The sequence below is a fragment of the Dermacentor albipictus genome, chromosome 1 (assembly GCF_038994185.2).
Source record: "Dermacentor albipictus isolate Rhodes 1998 colony chromosome 1, USDA_Dalb.pri_finalv2, whole genome shotgun sequence".
NCBI lineage: Eukaryota > Metazoa > Arthropoda > Arachnida > Ixodida > Ixodidae > Dermacentor > Dermacentor albipictus.
The window spans coordinates 364,322,198-364,335,641 of record NC_091821.1 but is presented as its reverse complement, the minus strand read 5'-3'; the positions used below and the strand labels follow the sequence as shown (position 1 = coordinate 364,335,641).

General features: G+C 46.3%; 1 protein-coding gene across 1 annotated transcript in view; it reads left to right on the top strand.

The window, feature by feature from the left end:
- The first annotated feature begins 593 nt into the window (after window positions 1–593).
- The window catches only part of LOC135911280 (uncharacterized), a 14,230-nt gene continuing 1,379 nt past the window's right edge, over window positions 594–13,444 (top strand). The window contains exons 1-2 of the mRNA XM_065443477.2: window positions 594–612; window positions 1,431–1,593. Coding sequence (XP_065299549.2) covers window positions 594–612; window positions 1,431–1,593 — 182 coding nt within the window. The remainder of the gene's footprint in view (window positions 613–1,430; window positions 1,594–13,444) is intronic.

Here is a 13,444-nt window from a genome sequence, read left to right as displayed (position 1 = left end):
TTCGTATCTCGCAAGCAGGCATATTTTACGACTTACGATAATGTGGCTCATTTGCTGGCCCACATTTTTTCAAGAAAGGCATTCTAACACGCCAGTCGTTTCTTTCCCGTTTTCTCGGAGCGCGTGGGGAGCCGATCTAAGTGTGCATTGTGGCAGTCAAACAAAAGTGAGTCATTGTGGATAAAATTTGGAAATAATTTACGCACGGTTCATCCCAGCACGACAGTATTGAGTCCAGAGAAAAGCACAGACTGTGTAATTAGAGCGGCCTAAAGTATGCCGCCCGGGAAAGGATGTCGCCTTTCCCTTTTGGTTAACGTCGGCGAGAGGAGGCCCAGACCATACCCCCCCCCCCCCCTACATGACAAAAAAAGACACGAATACATATTCGAAGGAGGCTTGTGTATATTTTCTCGCATAGTTCACAAAGCATTAAAAGCATTGAAAACGTGCCGTGTATAAAATGCTTCGTACTTTGTATATGTTATCGTCCTGGTGGAATTGTGCCGTGATTGGGATTCAGTGTTCGCATCCTCTCTTGTTGAAATAAACTTTCTAAACACATTAACGATCTCGCGTTAAAACCTGTCAAGATGGGCAATGCCACTGGTTGTGAGAGCAAACAATAGTGACCTCCGATAAACAAGGAGAGCGTTTGATTGGTCTGTTTAAATAACGCTGTGGGTCACCGCCTTGTGATTGCGTAGGCGATTACGTAAATTTGACGTCCGGAGATTGTAATAAAAACAGATTGGTATAGCTTTACGTTACAGAGCCACAGTTACCGTGACGCGCTAAAGAATGTGACACGGTATACTGTCATATTTATTGCAGTAGAGCTGCAAGTTGTGCTAGTTGGTGGATGTTCATCTTGTAAAAAAGGGGCATTGCGCTAAAAACACGCGGACACCATACTGCGCGCCTCCTGTCCACTTCTACTTCTGTGATCCATATGTTTTTAGCGCAATACCCCCTTTTCGCAAGATGTCACATCAATGTAAACGCGGCTACAAACTGCGCACATATCGCTTTCAACTTTGAGCTGAACCCCATGGAGGTACTATATTCCTTTTCCAAATGTCTGTGGAATATATCAATCTTTTCCTCCCCCTTTTATCGAGGTGATGTCCTTACATTACAGTAATAGTACTACTGTGGCAGGATTCTGTTCATTCTTCAAGTAATCATCTTGTCCCGATCGCGAGTGTCGCGCAGCCTTTGTCATTGCCTTCCATATCGGTGTTTAACATGCGTTGGCCTTGAGCGAGACAGCAGACCGGGCGCTTTGTTCCCTTTTTGCAGTCTTTTTGCAGTGATGTCACTCAGTTGTGGAAAAAGACGCAGACAAATCTCACTAAGCCACGCCTGTCTGCAATCTCCATTTCCCCGACGCTACTAGGGCGAAAAGGAGATTTTCTTGTGCCTTTCAGTTCTATCAAACGAGGTCAGCGGTCGTGGTCACTGCAGTCAGTTCGCGCCCGGCGCCCAGTCGTTCAACACTACGGAGATCGACGTTACGGACCACGGTCCTGTCACCGAATTTGTGATGTGCGTTCCATCTCGCCATGAGCCAGCGGTGTCGGATCTTCTAGGGTAAGCGTTTGTTTATTCATTGAAATCACAAAATGATTAGCCACGTTTAAGGAAATCGACAAAGTCGGCGAGTCAAGTTGGTTTGTCGGGTCAAAATCCGGTGGTCCGGTTCACGTAAATGCTATAGCGGATCGGGCCGAGCGAGCGTCGAAACAAGTTGTTTGAATCGAATGCACTTGACGCCACTACAGGCGGGCACGAAATAAAGCCAGAATAGAGGGGCTTTAGGACGAAACAGATAGAACTGTTTCGTCCATTCTTTAATGCCGTCAAGTGCATTCGCTATGCCCAACCAACTCATTTCAAAGTACCATTCTGTCAACCTGTCGGCAAAGGGCGGGCTTACTCGCCCCATCCGCTTGCATAAATGGGGTCGAATCGAACTGGATCAGCTCGTATTCCGACTCGATTCGCTATCAATTTGGTATAGCAGAGAGCAGTGTAGAAAACGTATGCTGCTTGCTATATATTATTACAACGAATATGTTTACGAGGTAAGCGAGAGAGAGAAAAATAACTTTTATTTATTTAGCCGGCAGATTGTTGATGCAACGATTTCTGTTGATGTACAGAAAGAAAGAAATCAATAAAGAAAGAAAGCAAAAAAGAAAGATTGGTAAGGGGACCAATCCTGCCTAGATGGTGGCCAGAAGCCCTTCGGCTGTGGCGGCATCCTCGGCCTGCAGGACGGCCAAAAGTTGGTCTTCGGGTGCCGAGCTGAGCAGCACGGTCTCCCACTGCGTCCCATCCTTAATTCTTCGGCCTTGTTTATATTTTTGTGGTGATTTTGATAATCACTTTTGCTTCAGGTGAATTTTCGGCCATGCCCGATCATTAAACTCTTATGGGTTGTCTCATGCAGTGAAACATTGAATGGTATTTTTAACGTCATCGTGGTGCTCACTGATCCTATTGGGTATCGTGAAGAGTTACAAATCCGAATTTTTCTCAATTACTGGACAGCTTTAGATCAGTGTAAGCAAACCATTTGAGTTCCCCTTGCTTACGCAAGCACGTTGGGTCCCAGCAAGACCCACGCAGAGTTTAGGTCTAATATAAAGCCATGTTATATAATGATCCCCGCTTTATTTGGCATATGTCTCGTGCCTGGGTTTTTTTTAATCCTATCTTGTCCTTATTTTACTATAACCAACCCTGATACCAGTCCTCCTTAGAGCCTGTAAAATATTGACACGTGTACTTGTCTTTTTTGGGTGACTGCTTCTTACCGTCTAACCATGTTATCACTCAGCGCGGGGCGCGCCCGCACGTATCGGAAGTTTCTCGAATGTTATCGATGGTTGTTTTTGCTGTCTGTTGTCACCGAACCTTGTGTAATCTAATTTAGAACTTTCTGGAAGACGCGCGGGCACCAGCGATTACACTGGAACCTTCGATGACTGATGTGTAAAAGCCGACGCACTTCACCCGCTGATCAGATTTTCGACGATCGCCGACTGTTCGCCGCTGTCGCCGTTCATTGAGTTCAGCCTGTTTTTGAGGGCACTTTCGTCATTCCCAGTTTTGCTGCTTTCTTCACCGTCACTACTACGTGACAATATAGATAAATTAATAAATGTGTTTTGTTTACGCCACGGTGTCAAGGGTGCCAGAACTGGAGACATTCACAGGTTTCGCACAGCTGCTATAGCGATTAGCGCAACTTCAGCCACACAAGTTAAGGCGCCTCTTTTGACCAAGCTGACAGTGACGGCTGATACCTACTTTCCAGTGATGGGTAAGCGCGCATATAAGATAGTAAGCGCTAATGGGTAAGCGCGTCGGGCTGCTGTGCTCAGAGAACTGAGTTCAATAGCAACCGCTGGAACAATTTAAGTCACTGCGTATTAGGCACTGTGTGTTTATGGGTCACTCATTAACGAACCTCTTTGACGCCGACAGGTGTCACTGGGGATGGGATGCGGGTCTGGGTATGTGGTATGGGTATGCACCGCTCTTCATTGAATCGCTTCAAGGCGAGACGCTAGATAGATGCATTACGCGTAATAACTGTACGCGACCTTTTTCGAGCGCAACTTTTTATTTCATTACTTGGAATATGACGGGGTACGCCTTTGTACTCAAGACGAATGCCTACCCCCGAATACTACATTGCGCGGGAAGGACTCGGTTCGGGACTCACCGTTTAGTATACATACCTTCAAATTTCATTTGTGCGAGAGAGTGCATAGACGATTGGCAGTCGGCTTCGTTCTAACCGAACAATTGTGCGGACAACCGGTGACTATTCGGCGCTGAAACATTTTGAGGTCCGGAAGCAGCTTCGGAGGAGGAGCGGTCATTAAACTTTCGCTGTTGAGCATAAATTTAAAAGTGAATGTCGACGAGAATTGTAGCCTAGAGCAAAGCTTCTTTTAGGCGGCAAGTGATATCGTCGATTGTTTGAAACTTCTATGTTGGCTGCGCCGCATAGCTCATTCAGCAACATACATTTATCTGTACTTAAAAAAAATGAAGTGGTTATGTCATCAAAGAAAAAGAGAATATGAAGAGAGAGAGAGAGAGAGAGAGAGAGAGAGAATAAACATCTTTATTATGTGAATTTAGCTTTGGAGAGGCGCCCTCATTCCAGAATGCCTTGAACTCGGGCCGCGTCCTGGGCCGTCGCGATCAGCCGTTGCTGATCCTCGAGGTTGGAGCTGGCCAAGGCTCTTTCCGAAAACTCGTTGGTGTGATACGGGTTCGGATGATTTAGTGGTGCATGTCTACAACCATGCACATACTATACGCCTAAGGGCCCGTACATGGTCGCTCCGCCCGTCCGTTCCGCCCTCGCCCGGCCGCGTGCGGAAGCCCGAAAGGCGGAAGGTGTCGCAAAATTCGATGCACGCTCAATCCGCACGACCGGAACGCACGCGCACTCCTATTGGGCGACGCGGCCTGTTGACAGCTGGCAACCGTTCGGCGGAGCAAAGGTGTTCAAGGTTGGCAACGACCTTTGACAGCAGACGACACTGGCATATTTTCGCAGAGCTGATTTCAAGTTTCCGCGTTCCGGTGAAAATGCGACTCTAGGCTGCCACATTCTGTTCTTCAGCCGTATGTGTTGCATTGGCACCGTCATCCTTCTTCGAAACATTGCACAGTCGTCTTATCTGCGCCACCTTTTACAGATGTATTGCAATCGCATCACGTCGCAGCACGCGACGTATTCTCGGATGATTACTTTCAGTGCACGCTGCCTTGGCTGGTTGAACAAAACCTCTCTAATTATCCAACGTGATGCGTTCTACGTCACGCGAAACTGATAGTATCGCCGGAAGCGCGGTGGCGCGGTTTCTGTAGTGCTAGTGACAGCTTGCAAGAATACGGAACACACGCACATCTGTCGCGGAATGCATTTGCGTAGGTCGCCAAGACGCACCTTTTTACCACTGAGCACGCGTGTGAGGCTCCGAGTACAGCTTGCTGACACGCTTGCTCGTGCTTTTTTTTTTTTTTCACTCTGTCAATTTTAAGAGAGTGCTTAAAGCAGTTGGATTCATGGAATGCCTTTTCCTTAAATTATTTGCTCAGCGATGACTGAAGTTCTCACCGTGTGCAAAAAAAAAAAAGTTATGCATAAGTGGTTAACTTCATGCAGCAAGGAATTGAAGGTTAAGCAGTGAATCTACAATTCATTATGACTGGCTTAAAGCAATATGTATGTATAGCGGTGACCTTATGCAGATATATGCATACTCATGAGATATGTTTCCAAGGGGAGTACTTATTTGAAAGCATATAATTTACATTGCTGATAGAAAAACTTATTTTGAGTGAAATCAAACAATTGCATTCTTTCTTGCCAGCCTGGCTACCCAATATGTTGCCAGCTTACTACTTAACATACCTAATTTAACATTTCAACAATGTACAAACATTACCAAAGCACACAAAATTAAGCAGTACCTTGACAGGCATGCTCCCTCTCTCACCCATGGCACCAAACAAGGATGTTCGACTTGAGATTGTTTGATACTGTCGGCATCATACATGCGTGTTCTATTTTGATTACTCTACTTATAAAAAATAAGTTCTAATCAGGTTATATGAGTTAGTTGGGCATGAGCTGCATGTTGTTTATGTATTTATGTAGTAACAACCTTGCTAGCTCATGCACAGCCATATTTTAGGAAAATGAAAAATGCATAGCATAACATAAACAGCTGGCTAGTGCCTGTATTTATTTGAGAGCAAACCGACATTATCAAGTGTAGCTTAGCAGTGAGCTTAGTGACCTCTTGTGGTGTGAAACGGTTGATGTAGTTAGTAGTTTTGTGTTTGTCTTTCTTACTTAGTTGCTGTTTTAACATGCACATGACAATGAAATGAAGGTGCGTAGGGCAGAAGACAGGGCCACACAAAAAGCGAGGAAACATTCATTGTCATTTTTTTATTTCCATAACAAACCAGCGAATAGTTCCTTAGGTTCAGTTTTGTGAATAATGCACAAGGTGTTCTGTGTAAAACTGAAAGATTGTAGTGCTCTATTACCTATACACTATTTGGGTAGCCAAATGAACGATACTCCCATTAGCACTGTGAGAGCACAGAAATTTGCAGTCAAGAGGCCGCAGTGGATCAGCCTCTGTGCCAAATGTAAAATTGTTCCAACAGAAAACATGCATACTGGTGAATTGGGTATGCATTCACATCTGCTATTCACATCCACACATCACAAGTAATCTTTCATTCCTTGGCACATTTCTCACCATTGTACAGACTTTGTTTCAGCGCTCTGTGTGTGCAGTAATATAACTTGGTAAATCAAAGCTGCGGTTATTCAGTACACTGAAAGCAACTTTGCGTGTGGGTTAGATAAAATAATGCTCCTACATATGGGTCAGCTTAGTATTATCAGCCGTTTTGTTTACTAGTTCACTGTTACGCCTGAACTATACGGTGCCACTGGACAATGCTGTATCCCTGCAGGCACGCTAGAACAGCTTGGATATGCACAAACAATCCTTTACATCGCACTTAAATTAAGGTGGTGTGGATTTGCTGTCACAATGTGCTTGTAAGCATAACTGCCGAGCATTCAAAAAAGTGTTTGAAATGTAAGGGTGGATGCTCAGGTTTGCAGGTGTGACATTTTACATTTATAGTGCAAGGACACACCGATGAACAGGAAGGATACCACACAAATCCTCGTGTTGTGACCTCGCAGTCGCAATGCAAGTAGTTTTCAGTGGTGTTTAGCTATAAACATGTGAAGCAATCTGTAAATTCAAAACTGTATTAAGTAAACTGAGACACCATGAAAAGCAACATAACACTACGGTGTACACATTTTTGTCACATCAGCTCTTTGTGGTGCAGGTCAAATATGTATACAAGCTATTTGTAGGAAGTAGGAAGCCTATCCAATATAAACAAGAAACTTGCAGGCAAGGTAATCACAACAAACCAGCTGAGACGGTGGTACTATTCTACTTGTTTTCGTTTGGGATAGCACAAGTGTTCCCACTTGTGCTGCTGGATGGTTGCGACTGATATGCTCGCGAAGGTTTGGGTCATTCACATTTCAAGGGATGAGTAACTGTTACATACGTAAATCATCTTCCTCTGCATGCAGCCGCTGTGGCTGGCAGTCGATCCCGTAGCCACATGCTTAGCAGCCCAACACCACAACCACTAAGCAATCACGGCGGGTAACTGCTCCTCAGGTTGTGCAATCTGTGTGGCTGTATCAAAGCACTGATGTAACATGTGTTTCAGTGGGGTCCAACTACAGCACAGAAGTTGTGGTGCAGCTCTTCCTAATGGCAACATGTGTTGCAGCTGGGATACAAAGAGTTGAGCCTTTGTATCCGACAAGCATATGGTAAGTGGAAACTTTGTTTCCACTTCTAAAAATTTTTGAGTATGTTCTAAATGACATGAGCCAATGTTGTAATGCTATTTTAATTTTTATAATAGCTGTACACGTTTGTGTACATCAAGTACACCATGAAATAACAGTCATCGGGGTATGCTTGAAAGGCACCTTCAGCATCTGCACTTCAAACCGCAGCTATGTTGTAGCCATTGTAGGTGAAACAGCAGTAGTCAATGCGAAATTGATCGCCACTTTAGCAGTTTGCATGCAAACACACATTCATGTGGTGGCATTGTTTATTTTGGTTACCTAGCCCAGGCAAGTAATGTGAATAAGAGAACAATTATGAAACATCATTCGCTTAGTGAGGCCCAAAAGCAGTAGTCGAGGGCACGCTTGAAAGGCATCATTAGCAGTCTGCACGTCAAAGCGCAGTCAAGTCGTCGCCACTGTTGGTGAAACGGCAGCACTCAATGCGAAAATGACAGCCACTGTTGGCAGCTTGCATGCAAACACACATTCATGTGGTGGCATTGTTTATTTTGGTTACCTGGCCCAGGCAAGTAATGCGAATAGGAGAACAATTATCAAACATCATTAGCTTAGTTAGGCCCAAAATACTCAGTCGGGTAACTATTCATAGCAGTAGTCAAGGGCACGCTTGAAAGGCACCATTAGCAGTCTGCACGTGAAAGCGCAGTCAAGTCGTCGCCACTGTTGGTGAAACGGCAGCACTCAATGCGAAAATGACAGCCACTGTTGGCAGCTTGCATGCAAACACACATTCATGTGGTGGCATTGTATATTTTGGTTACCTGGCCAAGGCAAGTAATGCGAATAGGAGAACAATTATCAAACATCATTAGCTTAGTTAGGCCCGAAATACTCAGTTGGGTAACTATTCATAGCAGTAGTCGAGGGCACGCTTGAAAGGCACCATTAGCAGTCTGCACGTCAAAGCGCAGTCAAGTTGTCGCCACTGTTTGTGAAACGGCAGCACTCAATGAGAAAATGACAGCCACTGTTGGCAGCTTGCATGCAAACACACATTCATGTGGTGGCATTATTTTGGTTACCTGGCCCAGGCAAGTAATGTGAATAGGAGAACAATTATCAAACATCATTAGCTTAGTTAGGCCCAAAATACTCAGTCGGGCAACTATTAATAGCAGTAGTCGAGGGCACGCTTGAAATGCACCATTAGCAGTCTGCACGTCAAATCACAGTCATGTCGCAGCCATTGTTGTATTTGTTTATCTCACGGCAAGTAACACCAATGTAAGTACAATTATTCACCCTGAATAGCTTTGCTAGCATTGTTTGTACTAAAAAATTCTGAGTGAAGTTGAATGTGTTTTATTGAGGCAATTATTTAATTCACAAGCCATCGGCATAGTGATCGACGGCCAGGTTCAAACAATGACATTTGTGAAGTAATAAATGGTGAAAGTTGCAAAAGCTATCAGTGCACTGCTTTGCTGGGCTCCATTTACTGAAAAATGTCTTTGCAACGACAAAAGTATCAGACAGGAAATGACACCCCACTGCACAATGTTATTCGTGTTGAACTTTTTTGCCATCATATGTGATGGGCAGCGAAACCATCCGTTTACTAAGACTGATTGCATGAAAAATGCAACAGCATAGCAAGGTGTAGTTTCACAATATGGCACCCTTTCATGTGCACTTCTGGCGAGCTGCCACATGCACTGATGCATAAACATGAACTGAGGTAAGAGGCTAAGTTGCTGTGCAACCCCCATGACGCTTTTAAGAAAATCTATCTCTAAACCTTTCTGTTTTCATAGGCGATGAAAATCTGTTTTGAGCAAGTTGGTTAATCACACTGCAGCAACAACACAAGAAGCAAGGACAGAAAACACAGCGAGTAGGCAGACTGAGAAGACGAGGTAGACCAGTGAGAAAGGTTTTAATGAGATGGAAGAGGCCTGCCCTGCCGTGTACATGAGTTAGTGCTTTGAATGAGATTGGTTTATGAAAATGTCTAATGACTTTCCTGAAAGAAAACTAGCAAAAGCAAATGCTAATATAATATAAAAGGACAGATATAATGGTAAGCGCAAGCACGCATGGAAACAGGCACGTATTCACACACAAATGCGAGAACTAAGAAGAACTCCAACGTAAAGAAATCTGGGAAATAGAAAAAAAAATTGACAAATGCAAGAAAACATACATTTACAAACAGACGCGGGTCGAGGTATTATAGGAGCGGGTTCACAAGCTGCTGTGCTTACCTTCTCATATGTTTTTTTTTAACCGTTCTCTTAATACTGTCTCGGGAAATTTTAATTGCATTCATGACATTAGCTCAGGCGCGTCCACATTTCACGACAGCGCTGAACGTCTTGACGTATGCAATTATAATGTTGTTCCCTAATTTCCCCCCACCGATAGAAGCATCTTTAACCGTGCAGTAACAACTTTTGAAACAAACGATAGATGTACGAAGCAGAAAAAGCCGGTGTGATAGGGCTTCTCTATCGGACTACATAAGAAAACGCAATCGGCAACACTTATGCTCAGCTCACTTCTGAGCACACGAACATCGCGTAGTACGACCACTTCTACACCCAGTAACGCTGCAACACATCGCACATATATATCATGATTTGTAGCTCGCAAACGCACTTCATAACGGCAAGAGCACAGCTCGAACGTCGCGGTCACCACGGCGCATCGCAGCCGGCAAAACGGCTCATACGCAGTACAGCACACGCAGAATGGCAGCGATAACTAGGCGATAAAAACTTATCGCTACTGATCGTATCGTTACTTTTGGTAAGTTGCGAAGGGCTGGCGTTCACCACACCGCGGCAACGATCGGCATACACAGAGCAGAAACCAAACGTGTACGCTGGGTGCGCAAATCGGACGCTACTTATTTCGCCACGACTTGAACGTGTGTGCTGCTCAGAATGCACGTGTATGTGATGGAGTTCGCGTCTGCGACGCACACGCGAAGCATGGCACAAGAAATCACGAAGTCGACGGCTTGAAATATTTCTTCCGACGCTCTCGTAAACACAACACACACTTCCTGCGCTCCGTCTGTTTCTGTTGGCGATCGCACGCACTGATGAGGTCTGGAAGCGTACACCGGCTTGCTTCTTCCGATGACTATCTCCGTGGGTGCCACATATCTCTGGTAAAAATCACAAAAAGGAGAAAAAAATAGACTGTTTCTGACGCGGCTGTAGCCTAGGCCTTGCGTCCCTGCTTCGCTTCGCTTCGAGCACGCGCCATGTTTGCTGTGACGACAGCCGAACTATCCGCCTCGGACCAGCCAATGAGAGACGAGCAGGCGGCCGGACGGGAAACTTGCGTCCGCTCCTCGCTCGCCAGTAGAGAGCTATCCGCACGCGACCGGACGAGGGCGGAACGGACGTGCGGAGCGACCATGTACGGGCCATAAGGGGCCAGGGTTTTCCGCAGAAGCGGCATTGCGGGGAGAATTGTGTAAGGGCTATGGGGTGATTTCTGGTTCGGTGGGGGAATCTATTGTAGAGCTCGGATTGTATTGTATTGTATTGTATTGTATTGTATTGTATTGATTGGATTGTATTGTAGAGCTCGGAGGAATCTCTCCTGCTTTTTAGGTAGTGACTTGTGTGGGGGAGAGTATGTTCTGCGGATTAGCTTGAAATGTTGTGTGATCTCTTGGTACGAGACTAGAGGATTCATGCGCTCGGACTCGGATTCCTCGACGTCACCTCGGTGTGTCAAATCTTGAGCCATGGGGTTGGAGATCCCGTTATCATGAATGTCGTGGTGAGCTGGCGCCCAGGTGATCCTGACTGTTCTTGCTGACGGCTTTTGATTGATTGTTTTGAGCGTGCTTGTATGAATTCTGCCGCTAGCCAAGCTGCGACACGCCTCCTGGCAGTCGGTCACTTCAAGCTCTGTTTGGTAGAGCGCGAGGGCTATGGCCGCTTCCTCGACTTGTGGAGGATTGTTTCGGCGGGATTAAATTCTGCTCCGATGTTGCCTTTTCACGATTGCGGTGGCTGTTGTGGCTGCTCGCCTGGGGTAAGACGCCGCATCCGTGTAGGCTGTAGACGGTTTACTCCCGTATTGCTTGTAAGCAAGGAAAGGTAGTTAATCGGAAGAGTGTTTGGTTGGCCATCTTATGCAGGGGAGGAGGGAGTGTAGTTTTCGCGCTTTCAGCTGTTTACTCTCGATGACTGACTTGTGGTTGATTTACTCAAGATGAGTAGACGAGGTGACAAGTGCACTAATTTTGATGCGGAAGCATCAAATGGATCTCTGAGCGAAAAAGCTGATGGTGTCTATAGCATTAAAACGGCACCTAGCTTCCCATTGGCTGAGCCGCCACGTCACAAGCGCGCCTTGCGCGCTCCTGACGCTGGCTTGCGTTTGCTGGCACAGCGTGCCAGGTGTTGCGTGAGGGGAGAAGACGTCGCCGCGATATGCCACGCCATACTCGCTCTCGGAAGCCAAGCGTCCTTCCTTTCTTTAGATCACTATCATCATCTCTCGGAAGCCTGCGTTATCCGCGCGTTCCTTGTCCTAACTGCGCCTCGGTAAGGCCAAATCAAAACGCGCCAACCCTCTCAACGCGTTCGTTTGTCCGCAAGGTGTTCATAACTCCAAGCAGTGCTCAGCGGCGTTTGATTGTACATTAATGCTTTCGCATTCAAGAACTCGTAAGAAGTGCTTAGGTGTCCTCGGAAGTTTTTGGTTGGCATGTCTCGGTATAAAAGACGAAATTGTATAGCTGAAATCCGGAGTGAGCAGCAACCGATATTCTTTTGTGAACGTTTGCCATCAACACGTGCTTGTATTGTTAGATATGGAGCTGTTTCCTGCGATTACTTCGAGTTCCCCAAACCACATCGGATTGCAGCACAGGTAATTGAGGAATGCAGAAGCAGGAAAGCGCATTCCAGAGGAGACACGTGCAAACAAGTTTGCGGCCCCCAGGTCGTGTGCCGCCGGGATTAGAAGGGCCCCTGGGACAATGGAGCTCAATCGTCCCCCTTCGCCTTTGAAGAAGGCATTTGCCACCGCTGCGGAGCCGAGTCACTGGAAGCAGGTGGGCCCTTGTACAATGGAGCATGAGCGCCCCCCTCCTTCTCCATCTTAGAAGAAGTGGGTTGCACCACTGCGAGGCAAGACCGCAGAGAGCCGCCGGGTGTGACAACGCGATACGGGCGCCAACCATTGGCTGAAAGTGGCGTCATCGGAGCGAACTCTCCTATTGGTCGAACATGACGTGACTTCCAGTGCTCGAAGGGTTTATAAGAAGCCTTCCAGAGAGACCTGAGCATTCTGGGACATTCCCTGATTCCCTGATTCACCTCTCTCGAACTTCTTGCCGCGGGCCGCAGCGTCCGAGTTGCTGCCGGCCCGTAATGACTGTACGAATGATACTTGTCGCTCACCTCCCTGTACATAATGTAGAATAAATCCCTCCCAAGTTGGGTTTTCATCCCGGAGTCCGTCCCCCAACCCCTACAGTATGTCGCTGAAAAGCAAGTACTTTCGCGAAGAACATAGACAACCAAACAGTAAGACGCCGCGGCGTACGGCCGCCGCAAGCTGCCTAAACTGAGTAATGGAAATGCTTAACACAGTTTGGTCTGCGTGGATGTGCGATTTTTCGGGGTGAAACTGACCATCGCGCTTAGGTTAGCCTTGTATGGACAGGAGTGTTTGTTCATGAACGCCACAGAAAAATGAAGCGCGATGCTTTTGTAAACGTGGTCCACTGATGCAGTTACTAGCTTTTCCCCACCCATTCCACCATTTTGGCAAGACCCCTACGTTTTACCAAATCCGTGCAGTACAGTTAACGATACGGATCGCGTCGGCCAATCGGGAAAGAGAACCACGGAGAAGGGCTCGTTGACTATAGCTTTGCAAAACCATCCGAGCCTGGCACCTGAGATGGACCGAAGAATCACGGATAAATTACCGCACACAGTGGAACAGCGCCAAGGCTTTTTTTTTCTACGTGGTTGCTTTGGTAAATTCTGTACCTGT